Source organism: Mandrillus leucophaeus, unplaced genomic scaffold (assembly GCF_000951045.1).
Source record: "Mandrillus leucophaeus isolate KB7577 unplaced genomic scaffold, Mleu.le_1.0 Scaffold70, whole genome shotgun sequence".
In the NCBI taxonomy this organism is placed as follows: Eukaryota; Metazoa; Chordata; class Mammalia; order Primates; family Cercopithecidae; genus Mandrillus; species Mandrillus leucophaeus.
Genome location: NW_012107586.1, coordinates 4,008,155 through 4,020,440, shown reverse-complemented (window position 1 = coordinate 4,020,440; position 12,286 = coordinate 4,008,155). Strand labels below are relative to the sequence as shown.

Genomic DNA, 12,286 nt, shown 5'->3' with positions numbered 1-12,286 from the left:
TTTGTATTTTTAGTAGAGACGGGCTTTCGCCATGTTGGCCAGGCGGGTCTGGAACTTCTGACCTCAGGTGATCCGACCGCCTTGGCCTCCCAAAGTGCTGGAATTACAGACATGAGGCACTGCCTCCGGCTGGGCCTCTTGCATCTTAAGCAAGGATCTCTCTTCTTCCACAGAAGAGAACATGCTGCACAGCCTGTGAACCTGTGAGGAAGTACAAGGTGAGGCAGCGAGCCCCAGGCCCATCTTCTCGGGACAACTTGGGAGGGTCCTTGCTTTCTCCCAGAGAGACCTCCGACCCCTGGACCAGCCTCCCAAAAAGGAGGGATGAAAGTGCCAATGAGTGGGGCCACACGCTTATGTGATGGGGAACTAGGTCAAGGACCCCATTGGTGATGTGAGTACAGTGCCCAAACCCTTGTCATCCATGTCCCTCCCTTCCCAAAGACGCTGCCTCCCATCAAGAACCAGCAGTCTGTCAGCCGGCCCGCCAGCTGGAAACTGCAGACCCCAAAGGAGGAGATGTCCTGGCCCTGCCCCCAGCCACCCTCTCCAGGCATTCTCTGCCTGGGCCTTACCGCCCGAGCCCATGCCACCGACTACTTTCTGGCTAACTTCTTCTCAGAGTTTCCCTGCCACTTTTTGCACCGGTAAGCTCATGGAAAGGCAGCAGTCGCCTTCCTCTTCTCTCTGTCTCCTCTTCCACTCCAGAGCAGGGGCTGCCCAGACCCAACCCATGGTGAGGGGTGGAGCATGGGCAGTGGCAGTGGGACTCACTGAGTGCCTCTGGGCCCAGGATGCCCCATTACCACTTAGGCCCTTTTGAAAGGGGGACGAAACAGCCAGAGTCCCCTGGAGAACACACCTAGGCACCCCCTGCCCCTCTTTGTTCCTTCTTTTTCCAACTGGGAGTCTCTCTAGCTCCTGCGCTACTCTGAGGGTTTGAGCTTGGTTCTCTGAGCCCAGTAGCACTACATTTGGATTAAGGCTGGGAGTGCCTCAAACTCATCTGTGTCCTCATCACTGGGCAGCTACCACCACAGCTTGTGCCCCCAACCCCAGCATGGTGGCTTGCCCAGGCCACTCAGAATGTCATGGCTGCCACAGGGAGCTGCCAAAGAGGAAGGCCCCCAGGGAAGAGTCAGAGACTTCCGAGGGAAAATCCCCTAACAAGTGGGGCCCTGTCTCCAAGCAGGAGAAGCAGCTCCTGGTTGACATTCTCACCACCATCATCAGGTACCAGATTACACCCTGGGCCCTCACTGCCACTTTCTCATCCCTTCAACTCATTCAGCCAGAGCCCCTTACATTCCAGCACTCTTCCTTTCTTGAGAAATAGAACTTGGTGGGGCACGGAGGTTCTTGCCTGTAATTCCAACACTTTGCGAGGCAGAAGTGGGAGGATGGCTTGAGCCCAAGAGTTTGAGACCAGCCTGGGCAACATAGCAAGACCCCATCTCTACAAAAAATACAAAAATTAGCTGGACATGGTGGTGCATGCCTGTAGTCCCAGCTACTTGGGAGGCTAAGGTGCGAGGATAGCTTGAGACCATTAATTAACTTGATTAACTGGGATGTTGAGGCTGCAATGAGCCATGATCACACCACTCTACTCCAGCCTGGGAGACAGCAAGACCTTGTCTCAAAAAAAGAAAAGAAAAGAAAAACAAAGAAAGAAAGAAAGAAAGAGAGAGAGAAAGAAAAGAGAGAGAGAGAGAAAGAGAGAAAGAGAGAAGGAGAGAAAGAGAAAAAATGAAAGAGAGAGAGAAGAAAAAAAGAAACAGAACTTCTTTGCCAGATCCTGCCACTTTCCCCCCGACCCACCCACCTCAGGACAGTGGGGCTCTGATGGAGCTGGCTGGAGGGATTCTCAGGTCTGTGTCCTGAGTTCTGCCCTTTTCCAGGGTTGGCAGATGAGTCTGGAGCCAGTTCACTGTCTCCCCAGGGTTCCTGCCCAGTATGAGTGTGAATCTGACCTGCCCTGCCTCCACCATACCATGCTTGCTTCTAAAAGTTCATGAGGCTCAAAGATGTCTTCCTTGAAAGAAGGGATAGGAGGAACAACTGACCCAGGGCTCCCCTCTCCCCACCTAGCAGCCCCTTTCCCACCTAGCACCTAGCTCTTAAGCCAGGCCTCCCCAGGGCTTCAGGGCCCCTCTGCAAGGGCCTTCTCCTTCTCCTTGCCACCTAGGGGCCTGCTGGAAGACAAGAACTTCCATGAGGCTGTGAACCAAAGCCTGGTGGAGCAGGTGCCGTACTTCTGCCAGTTCTGGAATGAGCCGTCAGCTAAGTTCAGGGACCAGAAAAACAGCCTGTACTTAATGCCAATCCTGCCTCTACCCTCCAGCAGCTGGGAGGATGGGAAGGGCAAGCAGCCGAAGGAAGACAGACCAGAGCACGATCCAGGGTTGGGGAAGAAAGAAGAAGGGGAGGAGGAGGAGAAGGGTGAAGAGGAAGAAGAGGAGTTGGAGGAGGAAGAGGAGGAAGAAGAGGAGACAGAAGAGAAGGAGGAGTTGGGCAAGGAAGAGATAGAGAAGGAGGAGGAGAGGGATGAGAAGGAAGAGAAAGTGAGCTGGGCAGGGATGAGGCCCACACCACAGCTTGAGTCCCAGGAGTCCATTCAATGGCAGTGGCAACAGCAGCTGAAAGTCATGGTGAAGGAGGAGCAAGAACAGGACGAGAAGGAGGCCATCAGAAGGTGAGCAGCCAGGCCCCAGTGAGGATGGGAGGAGGCAAAGTGCAGAAGGCTCCTAGGAGGCAATGGGATGCCAAGGACAGCCGCTGCCTGTATGCACATTTCATCCTCACTCAGTGCTTAGTGAGGTCATGTTGGTAGCTTAAGGCCTCTGCGGGAGTATCAGCTGAGCACCAACACTGAACTTCATTCTTTTTTCTCTGAGAACTGGTTGTTGACATTTACCAAGGCATGACTACCAGGAGAATTGTTATAGTCTGCAAAGTCTTGTAAATGGGCTTCTAGAGCCAGAAAAGGACCACCTGTCTTGCAGGTGGGACTTCCCACTGGGGCTGCCCTACAGATGATTTATGTCCTTGTAGGGATTCCCTAGGCCCCACCCAGTCCCTTCTGCGCCCTCTCATCACTTGCCTACCTTTCTCCAAACTTGACCCTGAGATGCCTACTACATTGCCTGGGTTTGAATCCCACCCCTTAAACCAGCAGCATATTTGGCAACTTGGAATCTTTTAGCCACACTTGGAACGTCTGTAACATTGAAACAAGGATGGCCCATACTGTAGTGGATGAAGGGAGTCGAATGGGAATCTCTATAGAGCTCGCGGCACACTGTACCGCACGGACAGGCGAGCGAGGAGGCGCGCGGTCACTGCGACCACGCTCATGCTAGCCCCCGCCCCGTCGCAGGCTCCCGGCCTTCACCAACCTGCAGGAGGCGCTGCTGGAGAACATGATCCAGAACATCCTGGTGGAAGCGAGCCGCGGGGAGGTGGTGCTCACCTCGCGGCCACGCGTCATCGCCCTGCCACCGCTCTGTGTGCCCAGGTAGGGGCGCCGGGGCCAGCGGCCGTGCAGACCGCGCCGGAGGGGCGAGGGGGGCAGGCAGGCTCTTCCCTAAGCCTTGTCCCCACCCCTACTTGGGACTTTTTGTCTTCCAGGATTCTGACCCCGGACACGCTGCTGCCGACGCAGCAAGCAGAGGTACTCCACCCGGTGATGCCACTTCCTACCGACCTTCTGTAGATGCCCGCGCCCAGCCTCACCGACATGCCGCCTTAGGTCATGCCTGGCCCCCTCTCCGCCACCGCGCCAGTAAAAGCATCTAGTCTTTTTTCTATATCTACCTTGACTTTATTTCCCCGACGAGGGGGAAACGTGTGCGCACGCTCTGAGAGGGAAGGATGGCAGGGAGCAGCCTGGGCTGACTGCAGAGGTGCGGCGGGAACTTAGGGCCCGGGAGGTTGCACTCGCCGCCCGCTCTGCAGCTGGACTGAGACCTTGCAGCTAGCTGCCGGCCGCTGGACCGGGTCTGGCCAGTGGAGGGCGCTCCCGGCAGGGCCTGGCTGGCCTTTGCCCCAGCGTAGCTTGGTGCACAGTAACTGAGTGCCAGGCCTGGCCAGCGAAGCAGGTGTCCACGGGGCAGGGCCACCCCTCACGTTTCCGCGCCGCGCCTGCTCTGAGGCTCGGAACCCCCAGGGCCAACCCCTTAGCATTTGGCGAGCTCCAAGAGCCCAAAAGGGTGGGGAGGAAGGAGAACAGAGGCACGCCGCGGAGGGCCAGGAATTAGGCTGGGGCGGGTCGAGGTCACCACTGGATTTCGGGCCACAGACCCTGCTAAGCGACTCCCACTGTGAATCAGTCCTCAGACGAGGATGGATACCCACCTCTCGGTTCCTCCTAACCCCTGCCTGGGAGCTTCTGTCCTCTGCTTCTCGGCTCCTCCCTCCCAGAGGCAGGTGGGTGGAAAAGTGACATCTGGTGTTGTTCCAGAGGCGCCCAGGTCCCCAGCACCCTCCCCTCCGCCCCCGCCACCAAGGCCTCGGAGAAGCTCCGGTCTCAGAGCCGGAGCGGGGGAGGGACGGGGGCGCTCCGCCTCCATGAGTCAATATTTGCCCCGAGCAAACGGGCGCCTGGACAGGTGTGAGTGTGTGTGTCTGGGGGCGGGGACTGAACAGGCAGTATAAGAGCACACTGAGCCCGGGCTCCGGGACAAGCTCCAAGGCGTGGGCTGGGGACGAAGCCAAGCTAGGCTGGGCCGGGCAGAGGGGCCAGGAAAGCCAAGCGGAGGATGGCTGGGAAGGGAGGGGCGGGCCAGGTGCGCACCTGCGGTGGCCGCCGCGGCCGCCGACGTGTCAGCCGCAGATGCGCTCAGGTGAGGGCGGAGGCTAGCGGGGCGCTGTGCAGCACTGCGCTCGCGGAAGACCAGGACCAGGAGATCACCGAGGGCGACCGCCAGGCCCCGGGCCCTCCGCTCCCGCCCCGCGACGAGCCCCTCGCACAAACCGGACCTGAGCGTTTTGTTCGTTCGGCTCGCGTGAGGCAGGGGCGGCCTCTCAGCACCAGCCCGGGGGCCCGGCCTGATCGCCACGCAGGCACCTGCCGCCGCCACCGCCACCGCCATCGCCACCATACGGGTGGGAGAGGCTGTGCGCCGCTCAAGTGGAGATCCGGCTCCCATCCGGCCCCACCCGCCCTGCCTTGCCCTGCCCGCAGCTTCTGGGCTGCCAGGCTCCATTCTGCGTCGTAATACGGGCTGAGCCGGCTCCAGCGGGTGGCGAAGGGGGCCGTGGCCCAGAACAGAAACCCTTCTGGAGGTGGAAACCCGGATTCTAGTCCGCCTCTGTGCCCGCGACTTCTGTGGCCTTGGGCAAGTCATTTCCCAGCCTCTTGGTTTTCCCATTTGCTCAGTGAACGATTGGTCTGGTCTCCCGCAAGGGCTAGGGCTTCCCCAGCCTCCTGTCCAGGTACCTGGGCTCCTGGCCATGCTGGGGAAGATGGAGGCCCTCACGGAGTTGGAGCCAAGGCTGATGCGTGGAAAATCTGGGCGGGGGGAAGCTGAGGGCTTCCATGGAACCTCAAATCCACTCCTAGGATCTCTTTGGTGCTGCTGACATCCTGAGATGTCACTCCCTGACACCTCCTTGGTCCCTCTTTCAGTCTAACCACGTCTGTGACAGTCAGACTGACTGAAAAGGACAAGCCCCCAGGCACAGCCGTTCACCACCTTCCTCAAACCTCAGAATCCCACGTCCTTGCTTCCATCAGCTGGGGTGGGGTAGGTAGACAGCCCTCAGCTCAGGCAGAGACAGCCCCGGGAGATGGGTCAGAAGTCCCTCCAAATTGCATGTTCCTAGAGGTGCTGGCTTGTCCCCTCCACCACCACCGGCTCTAGTGCCCCTATGTCACCCAACTACCCAGAGGCCCCAAAGGATCTGCTGAGCCCGAGACTGTGGCACAGAGATAGGAGGGGGAGGGGGCGAGATGGTGTTGGACAGATCCCAGGCAGGTCTGAGGAGAGGGTGGACTACAGGAGGGCTCTTCAAGGAGCAGCCCCAGGGGCGGGGGAAGGTCCTTGGGTCCTGGGCTAGGGTGTGTGCAACCCTCTCCTGGCCCCCCTGACCTGGCTCTGTCCTGGGCCAGCCCTTTGCTCTCTGCCTGGCATTGGAAGATTTGCCTGTCAGGGGCCTGGCATGGTCCCAGCGCACCTTCCCTGTGTCTTCCAGGGCTTCCTCTTCCCTCCCCAACCATGGCAGGGGCCAGGATTCCACATCCTGGGTCTGCACAACAAAGAGGTCTCTGCCTGGAACGACCCCCTCCCAAACACACACACACACACACACACACACACACGCACACGCACACACACACGGCCTTGAGGGGAGGGTGGTGAGAAGGAGGCTGCCACCCATTGGGCTGGGATCTTTCCTGGTGACTGAGAATTACTACCCCTTCACCCCGGGGCCTAATTTCCCCAGCCCCCCGCCCCCCATCCATCCCTAAGACTGCGTTTGCTGGACATTACCAGGGATCTGGCCTCTCATCCAGGTCCCTCCTCAGCTGCCAGGCTGGGGGCGGAGTCTCCCGGTGCTGGGCAGGCCTGCAGGTGCGGGGCTGCATGGGGAGGGGGGCACTCAGCAGCTGGTGTGCGAGGCAGGCCCCCTCCCCCTCCTGCTCAAAGCTGGGGCCTGCTTCCTGTCGTCCCTGTCAGCACCCTGGGTCGGGGAGGGACCAGGTAGTGGGGGAAGTGGAAAAGGAACTGAGCAGCTGGAGTGCAGCAGCTGAGAAACAGCAGAAGAGAAATGGAGAAGGATGAGAAAGAGACCAAGAGCACAGATAGAAGAACAGAGGGGTGTGAGAACACAGGGGAGATCTCAGGGGCCGCAGAGGCTGCAGACCCCAGACTGTGAGAGCGAGACCAGAGACAGAGACGACCAGAGAGAAACCAGGGAAGAGTAACACAGAGAGACACATGGAGACAATTCAAGATAACAAGAGATGTACACTGAGAGGGATGGGGGATGTGGAGACATGGGGTTAGGGCTCAGGGGACCAGAGGCAGGAGGCACTGTGTGTATGGAGAAAGGGCGAAGCTGCGAAACAGCCCCATCCCACCCCAAACTGTGGTGGGAATTAGCCCCAGCAGAGGATAAACAGGTGGTTTCTAGGTGGGAGCCAGGTTTGGAGGTGGGGGGAGGGTGATACCCTTATCTTGGAAGCCCATCTCCTCCCAATAAAGGACAGAACGTGAGGGAGGGGCAAGGCCCAGGCTGTGGCTGGACACCGGGGGCAAGTGAGGGGCACAGATCTGACTCCATCTCTCTCAGTTTCCCTCTTGGCCACAGATGGACAAGCCAACAGCTATAGCAGCTGCTCTGCCCCCACCCGCCCCAATGATTCTGGCCTAGCCTTGGAATTTCTGGGCCTAGAGGCCGCCTAGGGTCTGTGTGAGAGTGGGGGGACCCGGGAGTGGAGGCACTGGGTGGCAGGGGGGAGACTCATACCCAGGTGCTAATCCCCATCCGGCCAAGGCAGTGCCAGAGCCTCACTGACCTTCTTGGAGATTAGTCCCCATGGAGACCGTGGCAACTCGCCCCCTCATTCTGGCTAGGCCAGGCGGGTGGGTGGGTGGGGCAGGCAGAGGCTGGATAGGGAGGGGAAGGAACCTTCCAGAGGCATCACAGGAGTCAAGGCTGGGAGGCCCCTCCAGGACCCACAGCCAGATTCGTTTACAGGTAAAAAACAGAGGCCTCAAGAGAGGAGTGACTGACCAAACGCCCCAAATGGCGCCAGGACAAGCACTGACACCAGAAGACAGGTCCTCGGCTCGGTTCCCAAGCATTTTTTCCTAGACAGCAGAGGCCTGAGCAAGAACAAAGGAAATTGGCACCCTGCCCTCTGACCCTCCCAATCTTCCCAAACTGAGGTCATGAACTAAGGAGTGGTTCAAATACGGTGAGGCAGGAAAAGGTGCTCCATCCTGAGCACTAGACTGGCTTCTGCCAGGGACCAGGGTGAGAAGGAGGGTACGGCTCCCAGAGCCGTGCTTGCAGCCTGACCACTCCCCCAGCTTGGCCAGCCCCAGGGGTGATGGGAAGTACATGCATCAGAGCCAGTTATAACCACAACCACAGCAGCAGCAGCGGCGGACATTTATTGAGTGGACATTGCAGGCCAGTTCTGTTTTACGTGCATTTAAATCATCACAACAGCCTCTTAACCCACTCTCTTCACCCTTCAGTGCCTGTATGACCCTGGGTGGGTGGCTGAGCTGATGCCTCCCTGGGTGACCGTGGAGTGAGTATGTGCATGTGTGAAAGTGATGGGGCGTATTCGCCTGTGAGTCCAGTACCCAGCACAGCCCGTGGCACATAGTACATCATATTAAATCTTTGAGGAATAAGTCTGCCCATACATGAATATGACATTGAGGTTTCTATTGAATCCTAGAACGAGACTATTTGCATGTGAAGCTTGTGGCATCACATCTATGTGCCTGGAACTGCGGATGACTCTGTCTCCATCTGACTGAACATGTGTCTGTGTGTGCCCTCTCCCTGTCACCCTGTGCCAGCCCTGTGGCTTTGTGTCCAGGTGTGTGAGCGACAGTGAAAGCTGCCTGCTAGCTCCCTGGATGGTGGCCAGTTCTCTAACCCCACTGAGAGGCAGAGGAGAGGGGCTCTGTTTCTAGTGGGATAGAACAATGACTCTGTGGGGGTGGGGCTCCTAAATGGCCTAAACTAGACTGGTCTCTGCACCCGTTATCTCTGTCTCCCAGGAGACCAGTCCTGCACAGCCTCAGGGAAGGTGCTCATCTGCTGGTTCTGGGCTCCAGACTGGGGGTGGGGGCGGGGGCCAGAGAAGCAGGGGTGGAAAGGAGGGGCTGGTGATGGTGGCAGGGTAGGGGAAGGCACCCTTCCCTGAATTTGCATCTTCAGTACCCAAACCCTGGATGATTTCCCAGTAAAATGAAGGGGGAGGGCTGGGAGGCGACCGGCTGGAGGAGAGGACATGAGCCACCAGCCCCTCTCCGCTGCCCAGCAGTACTGAGCAGTCAGGCTGTTCCTGGGTTGGGGCTCTAGGTGAGAGAGGTGCCACTTCTTTGGGATTCTCAGGGCCTTTGCTGAGGATGGAGATCTGGGCAGGAGCTTAGGAGTGGGTTTGAGGCTTCCTTGCAGGATCTATGTGTCCCCACGTGGGATGTGGGTCTGGGTGGGATCTGAGGGCCTCATGGAGGCGACTCAGGCTCAAAGGATTATCTGTGGGATCTTATGGGTCTGTATGGGATGTGGGTTTCGGTGAAATCAGAGGGCAGGAGACGGTGGCTAGGGGTGGGGTGAGGGCCTGAGGATTTCCCTGTGGGGCCCAGAAGTCCCAGTGTGAGATGGAGAACTGAATGAGGCCAGGGTGGGGGTGTCTGAGGGTGATAAGATCTCTGCGAGATTTTGAGGGCTCTGTGAGGTATCGACTGGGGCTGCTGTTTTTTGTCTACGTAACTCCCGTTCCATGCCCCAAGGCCAGCCTGTGGATGTGGAGGGGGTAGGGGTGACTGTACTGAGCTGGCAAACAAAGCCACCTGGGCAGCCATCCTTCAGGAAGCTCTGGGCACAACTGATCTGGGAAAACAAACAGGAACAGCTGTTAGGGGTGGGGGGGCACGGCAGCTGGGGAGAGGGGCAGAGCTGGACCAGCCTGGTGGGGAAAGGAGGAGACGGGGAGGGGGTCCGTGGTACCCAAGGGGTATCGATCCCAGCGTCCTCCGCTGGCACAGTAGGCAGGGCTGCCTGGAAGCCCCTTCCCCTCAGTGGTTGTTCTCTTTGGCAATGACTGTGAGGCCCAAAGTCAGGAGGGGCCTGAGGGTGTTGGGGAACCCTGAGATGTTTAGAGGTCTTCTGGGCCAGTGACTATGGGTGGTGTTGGTAGGCATACCCGTTTCTGAGAGAGCTGGTCGCAGTTACTAGAACTAAAAGCCATGGGTGAAGGAGTGAGAAGGTGGGGGTACCTCCATACCATTTCCGAGAGGAGGGAAGAGGTAGAAAAGGGAAAAGGTTGGCTGCCGCCAAGACCAGAGCTTCACACTGGAGGAGGAGGGGGCCCTTCTCACACACGGGGTCCCCTCCCCAACTCCAAGCGGGACTCTTAATTCTAACCTGGATCTCGGCTAGACGATCTCCCCACTTTTCCTCCTCCCCTAACCCTGGAAAAGGCGCGACGCACCCCTCCTGCAGAATGCCGCTGTCGGACCCACACGTGGAGCTCGGCCCTCAGGAGTACGCCCAGCCCCTAGCCCCGGTCGGTGCACAGTGTCCAGTCTCCGACAGACACCCCCACACCCTCTGACCAATACTTGACGCCCGCGTCAGGGACAGCGCAGACGCACAGCCTGACGCACTAGCCACCCGCGCCCGCGGTCCCTGCCGACCTGGACCTTCCCTTCCACCCCGCCCTCCGCGCCAGCTTTCGGGCCAGCGCGGCCTGCTCGCGCCCTCTGGTGGCCGAATCCAGAATTGTCGGATAGAGGTGGGGGAAGGAGGGAAGGAGAGATCTGATTCTTCACTCCTCCCCGCTGCCCCGGCTGGTGACACTGAAGGCAAAGACTGGGACACCAAGGGTCCAGAACTAGCTCGTGCGCACTCTGTAGTTTGCATTCCCTCCTTGCGGTTTGTATTTGTTCAAACCCCAGCTAGGGTAGGGAATCAGGACACAGTTCTGACCTCACCCCCAATCAAACCTGCCTGAGATTGTCCCATCTCTGACCCATATCCTCCTCACTCGGACTCTACCTCCATGCCCAGTTCTAGGGCCCTGTACTCTTGGCACCCATCTTCACACACACTGCGAGCTCCAACAGTAACTCCTCCAGGGAAAATAGAGGCCCAAGGGAGCCTTTGGCCCCAGGGCCCGCTCTCAGCAACCCAGAACTTCAAGGGTGGGAGAGCAAGTCACCACCCCCCCACTTCCACTGGAGAATTTTCTCTACACCCATTTTCCGTGGACATTTGCCCACGCCTGACCACCTTGTTCGCTCACTCGTTCAAGAAGTTTTATTGAGTGCCTACTATGCATCCAGCACTGTGCTAAGTTTGAGGATAACAACTGAGAACAAAACACAGTCCCTGCCCCTTTAAATGGAGCTTACACTCTGGTAAGGCAGATGCTGGTACACCCATAAACATAAGATGAAAACGATTACTTTACAGCACGATAAATGCTACAAAGAAAAAAGGCTGATGTGATGGACGGAAGGGTGCCTGGAACAGCATCACCAAGGAGGTGACACAGGAGCCAGCTATGCCACCATCTTGTGACCAAGACACTCCAGGTAGCAAACAGCAAATGCAAAGGCTCTGAGATGGGCTGAGCATGGAACACTGGGAAGAAGGCTTAGAAGGCAGGCTGGTATGGCAAGGCTTCTGGGAGCTGGGGTGGCTACAGCTGGCCTGTGAGCACTTTTTGGCACAGGAGCTCCGATGGACAGTGGTGGAGCACAGGTTTTGGCTTCCAAAGGTCCGAGTTTGATTCTTGCTCTGAAACTGGCTAGCCATATGAGTTTGGACAAGGCCCTGCACCTCTTTGACCCTCCGTTTTCATATTGGTGCAGGTAAACCTAACTCACTGGACTGTCCTGAGGACCCATAAGGGAAGCATGTGACTCGTGGGAGCAACAAAATATTAGCTCCCTTCTCACTAGCCCCTCTTACCTCTGCTGGAATATGCCCACCCACACTCACCACCATTAAGGAAAACTCACAATTTTGCAAGAAGCCTTTGTGTCTCATTAACAGCTGCTGTGGTTAGAAAATTCCACTGCAAGTGGTAAGAAAATTTCCTACCTGGAGCTACCCCTTGGGACTCCTAACCTTTTTGGGGCTCCCAACCTTTTCCTCTTCCTCCTCTCCCTCCCCCTTTCTCTACACCCACGCCACCACCCCCCCCCCCACCGCTGCCTTTCCCCAGCTCACTCTGTCTCCCAGGCTGGAGTGCAATGGCTTGATTTCGCCTCACTCACTGCAACCTCCACCTCCTGGGCTCAAGCAATTCTCCCATCTCAGGCTGCCAAGTAGCTGGGACTACAGGCGCATGCCAACACGACCGGCTAATTTTTGTTTGTTTTTGTAGAGACGGAGTTTCACTGTGTTGCCCAGGCTGGTCTCAAATTCCTGGGTTCAAGAGATCCTCCCACCTGGGTCTTCCAAAGTGCTGGGATCACAGGCGTGAGCCACTGCGCCGGCCCTGCAAGATTTCTTAGCTGTGACCTCTCCACCACATTCCAAAGCCCTCTGGGCCTCCACTTCTACATCTGGGAAATGCAGGACA

General features: G+C 57.9%; 1 protein-coding gene across 2 annotated transcripts in view; it reads left to right on the top strand.

Annotated features, from left to right (window-relative positions):
• The window catches only part of CCDC108 (coiled-coil domain containing 108), a 43,376-nt gene extending 39,568 nt beyond the window's left edge, over positions 1-3,808 (top strand). For both annotated transcript variants that reach the window (XM_011964623.1, XM_011964622.1), the window contains 6 exons: positions 174-218; positions 445-647; positions 1,105-1,233; positions 2,189-2,695; positions 3,380-3,517; positions 3,631-3,808. In XM_011964623.1, coding sequence (XP_011820013.1) covers positions 174-218; positions 445-647; positions 1,105-1,233; positions 2,189-2,695; positions 3,380-3,517; positions 3,631-3,715 — 1,107 coding nt within the window. In that variant the 3' untranslated portion in view covers positions 3,716-3,808. The remainder of the gene's footprint in view (positions 1-173; positions 219-444; positions 648-1,104; positions 1,234-2,188; positions 2,696-3,379; positions 3,518-3,630) is intronic.
• Positions 3,809-12,286: the final 8,478 nt, after the last annotated feature.